The sequence below is a fragment of the Chiloscyllium plagiosum genome, unplaced genomic scaffold, assembly GCF_037043375.1.
Source record: "Chiloscyllium plagiosum isolate Xiang-an unplaced genomic scaffold, Cpla_swu_hap1 HiC_scaffold_1, whole genome shotgun sequence".
NCBI lineage: Eukaryota > Metazoa > Chordata > Chondrichthyes > Orectolobiformes > Hemiscylliidae > Chiloscyllium > Chiloscyllium plagiosum.
In genome coordinates, this window is record NW_028270139.1 from 38,756,980 (window position 1) to 38,773,581 (window position 16,602).

At 42.9% G+C, this 16,602-nt stretch overlaps 1 protein-coding gene across 3 annotated transcripts in view; it reads right to left on the reverse strand.

Moving 5' to 3' along the window:
• Positions 1-16,602, reverse strand: part of LOC148152104 (uncharacterized) — a 45,777-nt gene that overhangs the window by 18,761 nt on the left and 10,414 nt on the right. For 2 of the 3 annotated variants that reach the window (XM_087985935.1, XM_087985926.1), the window contains one exon: positions 2,057-2,201. In XM_087985935.1, coding sequence (XP_087842061.1) covers positions 2,057-2,130 — 74 coding nt within the window. In that variant the 5' untranslated portion in view covers positions 2,131-2,201. Of the gene's footprint in view, positions 1-2,056; positions 2,202-7,950; positions 8,611-16,602 lie in introns of those variants that run through there. The other variant, XM_087985932.1, reaches the window with a different exon arrangement.

The window sequence follows — 16,602 nt, forward strand, 5'->3', positions numbered from 1 at the left end:
TTAATACTCAAGAAACAACAGCCTTACAAAATGTCTATTTGATTGTGAACTCTGCAGGTAACATGCTCTAATAGTGATGTCATGAGCATGTCTTTTAAAGATATACTGACACAGTGTGTCCATTAAAGGTACATTGATGCATTGACAATGCGATTTAAAACAACAAAAGTGACTATCAGTGAAAGGTACTAACACTACTGTTAGTACTGTTGTAGAAACTCAACTAGTTCACTAATGTCCTCTCAGGAATGAAGACCTTATCTGTTCTAGTATGTGTGTCAATCCAGTACCAAGCCAGTGCAATCAAAGTAACCTAGCAAGTCACTCTGTTAAATAAACTGCTTAATACTGTCAGCCCGTGCTCCCTCTAAAGATTTCTGTTTAACATAGCCTAATTGAAATGGAATTGCTATTGTATCTCTAGGTTTTATTTAACACAGCTACAACATATTTTGTAAAAGGCAGAAGTGGGTACTGCAAATGCTGGAGATTAGAGTCAAGATCAGAGTGGTGCTGGAAATGCACAGCAGGTCAGGCAGCATCCGAGGAGCAGGAAAAATTGACGTTTCGGGCATAAGCCCTTCTTCGGTATGGGCTTGACACTCTAGCGCCATCCATTTTCAGGGCTAGTTGATTCGGCAGGTGAGTTGTTACACACTCCTTAGTGGATTCAGACTTCCATGGCCACCATCCTACTGTCTGTATTTTGTTAAAACCCCAGTAAGCAGCATTAACAGTCCTGTGGATAAGTCTCTGCTTCAAGAGGCTGGCATTGATGACTGTTGCAGTATCTGACCTTTTAGTCAAGTGATGGCAGATTAATTCCTTATGTTCCTTTGCAACTACCTGGTCAACCTTACTCTGCTATCTAGCATGATGAGCAAGCTACTGTGTTGTGGCCATGAGCCTCTTGCTTCCTGGATCATTCTGTTTTTGAGTTACTACTTTCAGAAACCTGCAATCTGCCACCTATCAGCCCAAGAAGAAAAGACAACAGCACAGCACTCATGACAAAGCCCTGCCATTTAATCTGTCACCCTGAGTCACCTGCTCAGATACTGGCAATGCATGTACCTAAGAGATAACGACGGAGTCAGGAACAGCAAATGATATGTCATGCGTTCACATATTTGTTTCATTGAGAGAGATGCAGATAAATATTGCTACAGAGGATTCAGAATGAGGCAGTTGGTGGGGTCAGAAATGCTGGGTTCATTAGCTAGCCTTTCAAGCATGGAAGAGTCTAGCTCAAACTTAGCAAAGAGCTTCCACTCTCTACAGCCTCTGCTCCATCCACCCAGTGACCCTACAGACCCCTGAAGTCACAATCTGCATGAGGACAGTTACTTATTGCTCCATGAGGGTGTGACAATATTCAGACAACAGTAAAAGCTCACAGAATACCTCCCAAAACACTTTGCACCACATTGCAGCACACTGCAATGGTTTTGTTTTCACCTGCAATTCGGGTGTCCGTTAAACAAAGCTTGTATGGGACAAACCTTCCGCTGACTAAATTTAAGCCTAGATGGGCTTTATGACATCAAGATTGCATCAACATCTCTTGCTACATAGGGGACACAGTTCATGCACCCTCATCCTCAAAGAATGTCACTCAGGCTGTGCAGACAACAATGGCAGCACAGGCACATGAACAGTACAGCAAGCCCTCCAACTAACCATTGAAAACAAATTTATCCCCTGTGACTGTTAAGGTAGAATGACACCAATATGATGTATTAATCCAAAAAGGTGTTTGCTGTACACTGACATACACCAAAGTGTAATCTCAGCCTGACACCCAGATCAGAATGCCACCTCCGGAAATAAACTTGCACTCGGTTTCAACTTAAAACTAACCATACTAAAACTGCTGTGAAGTTTAGAAATTACCCACAGTTTGACTTATTGCAGAGTAATTGCCTTTATGTGCTACTTTTCTTCCACCACTATTTCAATCAGTAAAGTGATCTAGTCAAGAATGAAACCCTTTTTCAAATAATGTCTACATCGATTTTCTCAACCATATATTATATTAATACTATCGCCTACTTACAACGTGAAGTTATCAGATGAATAAGCAACATTTTTTGACCTTGCTGGCTGCAAAAATTTATCCAAGTGACTCATTGTGCGGCGGCAGTGCTGAATCTCACTCTGTCATAGTCAAATATTATGTGCTTGTAATTTTCTTCAAACACCTGCATTTGAAAGATAATAAAAACAAAAATTAGAAATTCTGGATCACAACACTTCAGATGATTCACTGATTAAAGCACCAAATATATATTGGTCAAGTGGTAACCGATTTCATGAAATTGTCCATGCAAGGCTAGCACTTCAAGAAAACCTCCACAGAGACTTTCATAGGCAGAAAGTGCAGTTCACAAGTTACTACTGTTGGAATGTTATAAGCAGTTTAATTGACTCAAAATAGTTTGATTAATATTGAAGTGGAAACGCTTTATAAATGATTTCGATTTCTTATCATTTTGAGTTTCACCTAACCCTGATTTTCAAGTGAAAAGACTCTTTGTTAAGATGTCAGGTAGATAGTTCTCACCCATGTTGTGTATTCCTGCACCATAAGCACCACACAGGTCTGATGTCAATCCCCAGTTTGTGCTCCATTAGCTGATTTCAACCAGAAGTGTGAAATGTGACAACATTTAGCACAGGAATGTTTGGATGGTGAGGTTTCCTGTCCAACCAGTCAGTGGGGAAGCACTTATCCACCACTTTAATAGAGTTGAGTCAAGTCGAGTAAATTTTATTTGTCATTCCTATCATATACAACTGATACGATAAAAATATGAGACAGCGTTCTTCCGGGACCAAGGTGCTACATGGACAGCACAAATCACACGATCATACAAAGGGCAGCATAAAGTGCATAAGAAGTGAAAAACACGCAACTTACAGTGTAATAAAAGGATGATAAATAATAGACATTGTTCTAGCAACAATTCAAAGTTGTGCAAAGAATTTCAGATGGGTAAGAGTCCGATAATACAGTGTTAAGGAACTTGATGCCTTGGGGGAGGAAACTGTTGCACAGTCTGACTGTGAGAGACTGAATGCTCCGGTATCTTCTGCCAGATGGCAGGAGAGAGAAGAGTTTGAGTAAGGGGTATGTGGGGTCTTCCACAATGCTCTTAGCCTTTCGGATGCAGTGTAAAGGTCTGTAATGAGGGGAGAGACACCCCGATGATCTTCTCAGCTGTTCTCACTACCTGTTGTAGTGTTTTACAATCTGAGACGGTGCACTTCCCGAACCAGGCAGTGATGGAGAAGCTCAGGGTACTCTCAATGACCCTTCTGTACAATGTGGTGAGGATGGGGGAGGTCGGAGGTGGGATTTCCTTAATCTACACGGAAAGTAGAGATGCTGCTGGGTTTTGTTGGCTATGGAGCTAGTGTTGAGGGACTAGGTGAGATTCTCCACCAGGTGGATGCCAAGAAATTTGGTGGATGAGGAGTGGTAATTAGCTCAAGGCAGGTATTCCACCCCTCACTCAAACAGAAGTTCCAGATCACAGAACTGCTAGCTGCACTGTAATGCAGCAGCAATCAGGATTAGAAATACATGGAATCCCTAGATTCTAAATTCCAGAATCCAGGACCAGTTAAGTGTAGTGGACTCTCACAGTTGATGAGGGAAGGGGAAACAACTGAGGGTGAGAGAGATGATTCCCAGTAGAGAAGCCAGACAGGAAGACTGCACTCCAAGAGGGAGCCCTTATGGCATGGGAATATGGAAGGAAGTTCCCCAAAAAGGAAAGGGAACTTTTGAGATAGGTAAGCCCTCTCCTGTCATCACACTTGAGGCCCAAGCAGAGTCAGTCAACTCAACTCCAGTGCATCTTCTCAGGAGTTCCTCAGGTTAGTGTTTTGGGCTTAATCATCTTCAGCACTTTATCAGTATCCTTGCATCCATTATAAGATCAGAACTGGGGACATTGCCAATGACTGGACAATGTTCAGCACCATTTGAGACTCCTCAGACACTAAAGCAGTCCACGTTCAAATGCAACCAGATCTGCAGAACATCCAGGCTTGAGCTGACAAGTAGCAAGTAACATTCACATCACACAAATGCCAGGCAATGATTCCTGATGAAGGGATTTTGCCCGAAACGTCAATTTCGCTGCTCCTTGGATGCTGCCTGAACTGCTGTGCTCTTCCAGCACCACTAATCCAGAATCTGGTTTCCAGCATCTGCAGTCATTGTTTTTACCTTGCTTCCAATTAGGGACAATCTAACCACCACCCCCTGACATTCAATGATGTTACCATTGGGGTGGCATGGTGACTCAGTGGTTAGCACTGCTGCCTCACAGTGCCAGGGACCTGGGTTTGATTCCAGCCTCGGGCGACTGACTGTGTGGAGTTTGCATGTTCTCCCTGTGTCTGCGTGGGTTTCCTCTGAGTGCTCTGGTTTCCTCCCACAATCCAAAGACGTGCAGGTCAGGTGAATTGGCCATGCTAAATTGTCCATAATGTTAGGTGCATTACTGAGGGGTAAATATAGGGTAGGAGAATGGGTCTGGGTGGGTTACTCTTTAGAGGGTCAGCACTTGTTGGGCTGAAGGGCTTATTTCCATACTGTAGGGAATCTAATCTAATTACTGAATTTCAAAGCTATGAACATTCTGGGCTTTATCATTGACCAGAAACTCAACTGGATTCGCCACATAAACATGTTGGCTAAAAATGCAGATCAGAGGCTTGGAATAATTAAGAAGGCAAATGGAATTTTGCCCTTCATTGTTAAAGGGATTGAGTTTGAAAGCAGGGAGGTTATATTGCAGCTGTATAGGGTGCTGGTGAGGCCACACCTGGAGTACTGTGTGCAGATTTGGTCTCCTTACTTGAGAAAGAATATACTGGCACTGGAGGAAGTTCACCAGGTTGATTCCAGTGTTGAGGGGGTTGGCTTGTGAGGAGAGACTGAGTAGACTGGGATTATATTCAATGGAATTCAGAAGAATGAGGGGGAATCTTATCGAAACATATAAAATTATGAAGGGAATAGATAGGAGAGAATTAGAGAGGATGTTTCCACTGGCAGATGAAAGAGGGCATAGCCTCAAAATTAGCGGAAGCAGATTTAGGACGAAATTGCGAAGGAACTTCTTCACCCAGAGGGTTGTGAATCTATGGAATTCACTGCCCAGTGAAATAGTTGATGCTTCCTCTGTCAGTGTTTTTAAAGCTAAGATAAATAATTTTTGAATAATAAAGGAATTAAGGGATACGGTGAGAGGGTGGGTAAGTGGAGCTGAGGCCACAAAAAGATCAGCCGTGATCTTACAGAATGGTGGAGCTGGCTCGAAGAGCCAAATGGCCTACTCCTGTTCCTAGTTCTTATGTTCTTATACTGTGGCAAGTAACTCACCTGCTCACTCCCCAAAGCCTGTTCAGCATCTACAAGGAAAACTCAGGAGTGTGATGATATACATTCCATTTGTCTGGACATGTGCAGCTCCAACAACATCACGGCACAGTGGCACAGTGGTTAGCACTGCTGCCTCACAGCGCCAGAGACCCGGGTTCAATTCCCGACTCAGGCGACTGACTGTGTGAAGTTTGCACATTCTCCCCGTGTCTGCGTGGGTTTCCTCCGGGTGCTCCGGTTTCCTCCCACAGTCCAAAGATGTGCAGGTCAGGTGAATTGGCCATGCTAAATTGCCCGTAGTGTTAGGTAAAAGGGTAAATGTAGGGGAATGGGTGGGTTGTGCTCCGGCGGGTCGGTGTGGACTTGTTGGGCCGAAGGGCCTGTTTCCACACTGTAATGTAATCTAATCAAGAACCTTTACACCATCCAGGAGAAAGCAGCCTGCATGATTGGTACCACATCCACCAGCATTCATCCCCTCCACTACTAACAATCAGTAGCAACATAGTACACTATGTACAAGAGGCACTGCAGAAATTCACCAAAGATCCATAAACAGCACCTTCCAAACCCACAACCACTTTTGGGAAGCATAAAGGCACAAATACATGGAAACACCACCACTTACATTTTCCCCTCCAAGTCACTCACCATCCTGACTTGGAAATATATCAGCATTGCTTCACCGTCGTTGGGTCAAAATCTTGGAATTCACTCCCTAAGGGCATCGTGGGATTATCTACAGCACATGGACTGCAGCAGTTCACTTTTAAACGGCAACTGGGCAAAGAAAATAATCACTGACCAGCCAGTGATGCTCACATCCCACAAGTAAACAAAAAAGAAAGCAGCGGCAGACATTTAAGGAGATAATCCATGACTCTCAGCAAAAATATTTCCCAGTCAGAAAGAAGGATTCCAAGAGAGGGATAAACCATCCATGGTTAACCAGAAAAGTTAAGCAGAATGTTGATGGAACGAAACAGGAGCTTGCAGGGATTGATTTGAATGATTTGTTTGTAGGCAAAGGGACCTCTGGCAAGTGAGAGGCTTTTAAAAGTGAGATGGCTTGGGAGATTCAAGATGGCAGTGACCCAGTCTAAGGCAAGTATTAGTCTGTAGTGCTCTGCCTAACACTTGGGCAAAGTGGGGCACCCGCTTTCACCTCACCCTTTAAATCATTTAAGATAGCTTTTGCCCAGCGTAGTCAGTCATTTTACATCAAACTTGGACAGTTTGGTATTGTTGTTAATATGACTAAGCGCAAAAACTCACGCAGCTCACAACAGGCAGGGACCCATCCCCCACCCCCTCCCGCAGCAGCAGAGACGTTCGCGGCTGCCTCGGGGGACTTACCTGCAGAGGCGGGCCTGCTCTCCGGGATCACCAAACTTCAAGAGAAGATTGACACCTTTATTGAGGAGTCCCGGTCCAGGTGGGAGTCAATCTCGGTCATGCTTCTGCAGCATGAGAAATCAAAAAGCTTGAGCAGCACGTCGGAGGGACGGAGCAATGGCTGCCAAGTCGTCCGTGAGCCTGGTCCAGGCTCTCGAGCATCGAATCCGGACTCTGGAGGAGCACATCAACGACCTCAATAATCGGGGCTGTCAAAAAAATATTCAGTTGCTGGGCCTTCCCAAACGGGAAGAGGAAGGCCAGCTTGTGGACTTTCTGGAGCGATGGCTCCCACAATTATTGAAGTTGGAGTTAGGACCGGGCCGAGTCCTGGGGAAGAATCCCCAGGCCACGATGCAAAAGGGTTCCAGAATAATGTTATTTCAGGACTTCTCTCCAGCCATGGTCCGCAAGAGGAGGGCATTCGATGAGGCGAAGAAGCGTCTGAGAGACCTAAATATTTAATACTCCATGCGTTATCCGGCACACTGCGCTTCAGCCATAGAGGATCCGTTTACAACTTTGGGTCGCCAGAAAAAGCAAAAGAATTCTTGGACTTTCTTAAATCAACTGCGGGGCTCGAACCGTATGGATAATGACTTTATTTCCCCCCCTTTGTTTACCCCTTTTTTCTCTTTTTTTTCATCCGTCTTCCACTCATCTTTCCCTGGGGGTGGGGGGGCTTGTTCTTTACTCTTCGTTTGGCTTCCTTTTTATAGTTTGTGCAGATTACTCAATTTGTGGGCAATGGGGGTTTGTTTTGTCTTGCCCTTTACTTAAGAGCGGGGTTTTCCTCTTTCCTCATTTTACTTAGTTGCCTAATACTTGCTGGGATTATAATTTTATATATTTCTATTTTGTACTGTGTTTGCTAAACGCACCTACGTGTTGGTGTGGGGGGAGGGTGGGGTACTCACTTTTAACTCTAGTTTCATAAAATATTTGAATTTGTCCACTCCATTCTATAATGCCTGGGCCGAGGGCAGGGCCCTAGCTAGGAGAGGTTATGGTGAGGTTATCAATAGGTAGTTATGCCCCCTGGGAGCAAGGGGGAAAATCTCCTCAAATATATTTTGTGTTTTTTTTCACTTAGGAATAGCTTTTAATTGTGTGGGTTTAAATGTTTTAAAGAATTTTTGTATTTGTGAAATTCCTACGGTCTTTATTCAAGGTTCTTTGAGTGGGGTTCTTCCTCCTGGGGGTCTTCGGGCTTGCCTGGACAATCGTGGCTAGCCATTCGCTGAGATGATGCACCTGGAATGTCAAGGGGAGTAATTCACCAATCAAAAGGAAAAAGATATTATCAAATCTCAAAAAAGAAAGGGTTGATGTAACTCTCTTACAGGAGGCACATCTAATTGGCAAAGAACATTTAAAGCTACAACAGGGTGGATTTGATCAGGCTTTTTTCTCATCTTTCAGTTCAAAAAGTAGGGGAGTAGCCATTCTTATTCAGAAGAATCTTCCTTTCCAAATGTTATGCCAGATAAAAGATGAGTCTGGACGGTATATATTGATCAAAGCCCTAATACATGGAAAGGAATCTGGAATTTTGAATCTTTATTGCCCCCTGGCGCATCCCTTTAAATTTGTAACGGAAGCATTCTCTAAATTGATGGCTTTTGGAGTCAACCATGCAATTATAGGAGGAGATTTTAACTGTATTATGGACCCAGAGACAGATAGGATACCTAAGAGCACTACAGGCATATTTCTGAGATCTGGACAACTGGCAGATCTGAATAAGGAGCTAGGGCTAGTGGATGTATGGAGGTGCCTTCACCCCCAGGGTAGAGACTTTACTTTCTACTCTTACCCACACAAGGGCCATACCAGAATTGATATGTTTTTTGCCCCCTTGACCCTTTTGAATTTCATATTGTCTTGTAAAATAGGTAATTTAGCTATTTCTGATCATGTTGCAGTATATATGGAAGTCAAGATTAGGGATGATGGGATAGGCCCCCGACATTGTCGTATGGATTCCTTCTTATTGAAGGATAGCAAATTTATAAAGTATTTTTCATAGGAATTCAAAACCTTTTGGGAAATTAATTCAGGTATGGCCAGTAGCCTGTCGATGATGTGGGGGACCACTAAGGCATATGCATGGGGCTTGGTCATCTCATATTCTGCGACCCGGAAAAGACAAAAGAAAGAACAACAGAGCCTGCACGAGGCTCACCTGAACGCAGCTGAGACAGCGTATCATAACAGGCCTTCCATCACTAAGCTACAAAGGGCAGCCTTAAATACCACATTTACCCAAACAGCAAAGAGGGAAATATTATTCGCAAAGCAGATTATTTGAATATGGCGGGGAGAAAGTGAGGTCTGCAGATGGTGGAGATCATAGCTGAAAATGTGTTGCTGGAACAGCGCAGCAGGTCAGGCAGCATCCAGGGAACAGGAGAATCGACGTTTCGGGCATAAGCCCTTCTTCAGGAATTTGAATATGGCGACAAGCCTGGCAGATACCTAGCGTACCTTGCTAGAAAGAAAAAGGCTCCTCAAGCCATTACGTCCATTAGGGAAAGTGCTAGTACCCTGACTAGTGATCGTAAAAAGATCAATACAGCCTTTAGAAAGTTCAGTTTTGAACTGTATAAATCGCAGGACTGTGAGGATAGAACTGGGAAGATGGAATTCTTCTTTAAACGTTTGGCCCTTCCGGGCTTAACCTCAGAACAGGTGTCAATCTTGAATGCCCCCCCTGACAATGCGGAAGTATTCAACGCGGTTAGACAGCTTCAGAGTGGCAAAGCGCCTGGACCAGATGGATTTCAGGTTGTGTTCTATAAAGACTTTATAGGAGAACTGGCCGGGCCACTCATAAATATATATAATTATTCACATAGACAGGGCTGCCTCCCACCTTCATTGACAGAAGCAAATATCTCTCTCATTCTTAAAAAGGGAAAGGCCCCAGAAGATTGCTCATCATATACATCCATATCCTTACTAAATGTGGATTTCAAAATTCTTTCTAAAATATTAGCATTAAGATTGGAGAGAGTATTACCATACATCATAAAAGAGGACCAGAAAGGGTTTATAAAGGGCCACAGGTCAACTAATAATATTAGAAAGGTCTTAAATATGATACAAGCCTGTCAACAGGGAACAATACTGGGTTTAGCTGTCTCCTTGGATGTAGAGAAGGCATTTGATTGGGTAGAATGGCTATATCTTTTTTATACACTGGAAAGGTTTGGTGTTGGAGAGGTATTTACTAAATGGGTTTCAGTACTATATAATGATCCCAAAGCAGCTGTGATCACCAATGGTTTAGGTTCCGATAGCTTTAGCACTGGTAGGGGTTGTTGTCAGGGATGTCCTCTTTCACCATTATTCACACTAGTGATTGAACCACTGGCGGAAACTATATGAACTGACCCTAACATAACGGCTCTGAGGGTCGGATCGGGCAAACAGAAAATCACTCTATATGTGGATGATGTCCTCCTCTTTTTAAAGGATCCTTTGATCAAAGTTTGGGTGAAGATCCTTTGATATCTGTGCCCCGCCTAATCCAAGTGATCAATCTATTTGGTATATTCTCAGGCTATAAAATCAATTATATGAAATCTGAGGCCATGCCGTCGGGAGGTCTTGCCAGTGTATCCAATTTACTGGACGGACCTTGCTTTCCCTTTCGGTGGTCACTAGAAGGTCTTCTGTACTTAGGTATTTTTATCACCACAGTATTTGGTCAGCTGTATAAAGCCAATTTCATGCACTTATTAGATAAAATAAGGCAGGACCTTCAACGCTGGTGAGATTTCCCAATATCCTGGTTAGGCAGAGTAGCCCGAGTTAAGATGAATATTCTACCTCGTCTTCTATATCCTATGAGAATGCTCCCCCTGATGCTGCTGAGACAGACGTTGCTCAGCTCTACGGCTGGCTCAGCTTCTTTATTTGGAATCATAGACGGACCCTTATCAAATTAGAAAAGCTGCAGCTTCCACAAGGGGAGGGGAGGAGTGGACTTTCCAGACTTTAGGAGGTATCAATTGAGCTCCTTCTTATCCTACGTAACTGATTGGGTCTCATGTGACCCACAATCAATCTGGTTAGATAAGGAGACCTCCCAAGCAAAATGTCCCCTCATCAATCTTTTATTTATGGACAAGATGAGAGTTATTATGGAGTATTGTAAAAACTCTATTGTATTAAATGCAATTAAAGCCTGGAGGATAATGCAACAAGATGAGGGTAACCTGCAAAAAACCTCCCGTTATACTCCTGTAGTGGGAGCACCGGGATTCCAGCCAGGGCTGACAGATGCTACATTTAAAACTTGGAAGTCCAGAGGTATCTCCTGCCTGGGAGACATGTTCGATGGGAAGGTTATGATGTCCTTTGAGCAGTTGCACCAGAAGTTTGGATTGCCTAACAGGGACCTTTTTCAGTATTTCCAAATACGAGATTATATACAAAAGAAGACCATATTGATAATTAATCTCTACAAATCGAATAGGGAAAGGAGAGTGCTATGGCCGATGGGGGCCCCCCTTGGTCAGTACTCTTTATCACTCATTATATAATAAAGTATCCAAGGACATGGAACAATTATTTAAAACCTGGAATCAAGAATTAGGGTTGGAAGTCTCCTTAGAAACGTGGGAGGACATCTGGGAAAATGCCAGAAAGATCTCTATTTGTAATAGAACTCAGGCTATTCAATTAAAGATACTCCACAGGGCTCATATGGCACCTGAATGACTCACAAAATTCAAGGGAGGAGCATCCCCAATGTGTCCTAAATGTAAAATAGAAGTTGACACTCTCACGCATTGTCTATGGACAGGACATAAGAACTGCAGGTATTGGGATAGAGTAGCGAATGCCTTGACAGAGATCTTGGGTACGGAGATTAGATTGGATCCAGTGTCCCTGCTTTTGGGCTCTTCAGATTTTGCCTCCCTGGATGTGTACGGGAGGAAATTATTTACCATTCTTTCCCTTTGTGCAAGGAAAAATATTTTAGTGAATTGGGTAGCTGAAGGCCCTCCAAGACTCTCGAATTGGCACAGGATAGTCATGGAATAAATCCCCCTTGACTTCCTCCCAAATAGGGTGCACCAAAAAACGGAATTATTTTTTAAAACATGGCAGCCCTTTTTGAACTATATCGGCACAGATATTTCAGGGCTTTTGTCTATCTGTGGTAATGGTTCTGGCTGGTCCGGGGACCCCCGGGAGGAGAAATCCTGTATAAATATGGGTTTTATTATGACTTGATGTAAATCTATTTTGAGCATATATCTAGTTATTTAATTATTTTGTTGTTTATTGCTAGTAATGTATGATATTCTATTTTATGTTTTGGTTGTTTGTAGGATAGATTAGTAGGTTTTTTTTCTTTGTATTTATTTAATTTTATATTGATACTTATACTTATTTGTATTACTTTTGTAATTTTGTAAAAAATATTAAAGTTTTTCTTTTTTCAAAAATACCTATAAAAAATAGTGAGATAGCTCCAGTTCAAGTTTTATATGTGCCTGTGAAGGTGAAAGGAAAGGTTGGCAGAAATAGGAAACTTGAGATGAGATGAGATGTTGAGGTTTTGACCAGAAAAAAGGAGGCGTGGCTCAGATACAGACAGCTGGGATCAAAGGAATCTCTGGAGATATACAGGGAATACAGGAGTTTACTGAAGAAGGAAATCAGGAGGGCTAAAAGAGAGTACGAGATAGCCTTGGCTGAGAAGATTAGGGTGAATCCAAAGAGGTTCTTTAAGTATATTAAAGGAAAAGAATAACTAGAGAGAGAATAGGGCCCCTCAAGGACCAAAGTAGACATGTATGTGTAGAACCTCAGGAGATGGGTGAGGTCCTCAACGAATACTTCTCGTCTGTGTTTACCATGGAGACAGACATGAAGACTTGGGAACTTTGGGAAGTTAGTGGTGATACCTTGCGGACAGTCCATATCACAGTAATTGGATGTATTACATAACGTATGAATGTGGATAAATCTCCTGGTCCTGACCAGATATATCCAAGAACACTGCAAGAGGTTAGAGAAGAAATTGCAGGGGCTCTGGCTGTTATTTTTGCATCATTGTTAGCCACAGGCGAGGTCCCTGAAGACTGGAGGGTAGCGAATGTTGTGCCATTATTCAAGAAAGACTGCAAAGAAAAACCTAGGAATTATAGACCAGTAAGCTTTATATCTGTGATGGGTAAGTTATTTGAGAAGATTCTGAGGGATAAGATATACATGCATTTGGAAAGATAGGGTTTGATTAGGAATAGACAAGCTTGGTTTTGTGAGTGGTAGATCATACCTCACAAATTTGTTAGAGTTCTTTATTGAAGTGACCAGGAAGGTTGATGAGGGCAGGGCGGTAGACAAAGTCTATATGGATTTCAGTAAGGCCTTTGATAAGCTTCCACATCGGAGGCTGCTCTGGAAGGTTAGATCGCATGGAATCCAGAGTGAGCTGGTAAATTGGATACAAAATTGGCTTAATGGTAGGAAGCAGAGGGTAATAGTGAAGGATATTTGCCCGACTGAAGGCCTGTGACTAGTGGAGTGCCTCAGGGGTCAGTGCTGGGCCCATTACTGTTTGTTATTTATATCAATGATTTGGATGAGAATGGTCAAGGCATGATTAGTAAGTTTACTGATAACACTAAGATAGGTGGTACTGTGGACGGTGACAAAGGTTATCAGAAATTACAGCAGGACCTTGATCAGTTGGGGAAATGAGGAATGGCAAATGGAGTTTTTTATAGATATGTGTGAGATCTTCCATTTTGTAAAGTCAAATCAAGGTAGGAGTTTCATGGTGAATGTTAGGGCCTTAAGGAGTGTCGTAGAACAGAGGCACCTTGGAGTTCAGGTTCATGTTCTCTGAAAGTGGAGTCACAGGTAGACAAGGCCATGAAGAAGGCTTTTGGCACATTGGCTTTCATCAGTCAGGGCATTGAGTATAGAAGTTAGGAAGTTATGTTACAATCACACAGGACATTGGTGAGACTGCACTTGGAGGACTGCGTTCAGTTTTGGTCACCTTGTTTTGGAACAATGTTATTAAACTTGAAAGAGTGCAGAAGAAATTTACAAGGATGTTGTCTGGACTCAATGGTCTGAATTAATCAATGGTCTGGACAAGCTAGGACCTTTTTTCTTTTGGGAATAGGAGACTGAGGGGGGACCTTATACAGGTGCATAAGATCATGAGAGGCATGGATGCACTCAGTCTTTTTCCCAGGGTTGGGGAATCGAGGATTAGAGGGCATCCGTTTAAAGTGAGACGGGAAAGAATAAAAGGGAACCTGAGAGGCAACTTTTTTTTACACAGACAGTGATACGTATATGGAATGAGCTGCCAACAGAAGTGGCTGAGGCAAGTACATTATCAACATTTAAAAAGCATTTGGACAAATATGGGCCAAGTGCAAAGAAATGTGGTTAGTGTGGACAGACATTTTGGCTGGCATGGACTAGGTTGGGTCAAAGGGTGCAGGACTCTATGACTCAGAGTATTAACTACAAAGAGAAAGGGAGAAAATGTCAGTGATGGTCCTGTACAGCAGGATAAATTCAGAATCCAGCAGAGGATTAAAAAGATGATAAAGAGAGAAAAAATAAACTATGAGGGCAAACTGGACAGGAATATAAAAACTGACAATAAGCTTCTTCAAATATATAATGAGGGAGAAAGAGGTCAAAGTGAACATTGTCCACGTGGAAAATAAATTTGGGGAAATTATTATGGGGAACAAGAAAATGGCAGAGGAGTTAAGTATATATTTTGTATCAGTCTTTATCGTGGAAAGATACTTCAAACATCTCAAGGCTACTAAAGAATAGGTGGGAGGAGGAGTTTAGTACCAATAGCAAGTGGTGATATTGGGTTCTTTTTCAGGCTGACGGTCTGTAACCAGTGGGTTTCCACAGGGATCAGGGGTCAGATGGAAAGACAGCTTGCGAGTGGGATACAAATAGATTCCAAAAAGATATTGATCGGTTAAGCAAGTAGGCAAGAAGTTGGCAAACGTAGCACAATGTGGGAAAATGCAACGTTATTCATTGTGGAAGGGAGAACAAAGCAGAATATTTTTTAATTAAAGAAAAATTGCAGAAAGCGGCAACACAAAGGCACGTGGGGGTTATTGTGCATGAAGCACAGGAGGCTGGCACACAGAGCAGCAGGTAATCAGGAGGGCTAATGGATCAATGGCCCTTATTTAGAACATAGAACACGGAATAGTACAGCACAGTACTGGCCTCTTGGGCCATGATGTTGTGCCGAGCACTTATCTTAATCCAAGATCAACCTATCCTATACACCCCGCAATTTACTGCTGACCATATGCTTAGATGTCCCTAATGTCTCTGACTCTACTGTTACCACTGGCAGTGCATTCCATGCACCCACAACTCTATGTGTAAAGAACCTACCTCTGACATCTCCCTATACCTTCCTCCAATCACCTTAGAATTATGCCCCCTCACGACAACCATTTCTGCCCTGGGGAAAAGTCTCTAGCTATCTACTTTATCTATGTGTCTCATTACCTTGTACACCTCTCTTCCTTCTTCTCTTCAGTGTGAAAAGCCCTAGCTCACTCAACCTCTCTTCATAAGACAAGCCCTCTAATCCAGGCAGCATCCTGGTAAATCTCCTCTGCACCCTCTCCTCTGCACCCTCTCTAAAGCATCTACATCCTTCCTATAATGAGGTGATCAGAACTGGACTCAATATTCTAAGTGTGGTCTAACCAGGGTTATATAGAGCTGCAGCAAAACCTCACAGCTCTTAACCTCAGTCCTCCCATTAGTGAAAGCCTAAACACCATAGGCCTTCTTAACAACCTTATCAAGTTGGGTGACAACTTTGAAGGATCTCTGTACATGGACCCAAGATCCCATTGTTCCTCCACACTGTCAAGAATCCTGTTTTTAACCCTGTATTCAGCATTCAAATTCGACCTTCCAAAATGAATCACTTCCCATTTATCTAGGTTGAACTCAATCTGCCACTTCTCAGCCCAGCTCTGCATCCTGTCAATGTCTTGTTGTCACCTGCAAAAGCCCTCGACTTTATCTACAACACCACCGACATTTGTGTCATCAGCAAACTCACTAACCCACCCTTCTACTTCATCCAAATCATTTATAAAAACCACAAAGAGCAGAGGCCCAAGAACAGATCCCTGCTGGACACCATTGGTCACCAACCTCCAGGCGGAATACTTTCAATCCACTACCATTTGCTGTCTTCTTTCAGCCAGCCAATTCTGTATCCAGGCAACTAAATTTTCCTGTATGCCATACCTCCTAACTTCCTGAGGGTTTGAATATAAGAATAGAAAAGTCTTACTGCAACTGTACAAGCTGCTGGGGAGACCACATCTGGAATACACTGAGCAGTTTTGGTCTACTTATTTAAGGCAAGATAACATTGTTTTGGAGGCAGCTGAGAGAAGGTTCACAAGGATAATCCCTAGTATGGACGGATTGTCTTATGAGCAAAGGCTAAACACTTTGGGACTCATTGGTGTTTAGAAGAATGAGAGATGATCTCATTGAAATATATTGGATTATTAAGGGGCTTGACAGGGAAATGCTGAGATGCGCTCTCTCAAGGGATAGTCTCTGGCAAGAAGGCATAAACACCAAATAAAGGGGCACAGCGGTTGACTGAGTTAAGGAAGAATTTCTTCTCTCAGAGTCTTTGCAACTCCTTGCCACAGACAGTCTTTGGTAAGATGCCGCACAGGAGGCTACTGAGGAAGATAAGGGCCCATGGTGTCAGAGACAAGGTGCTAGCATGGATAGAACCTCGG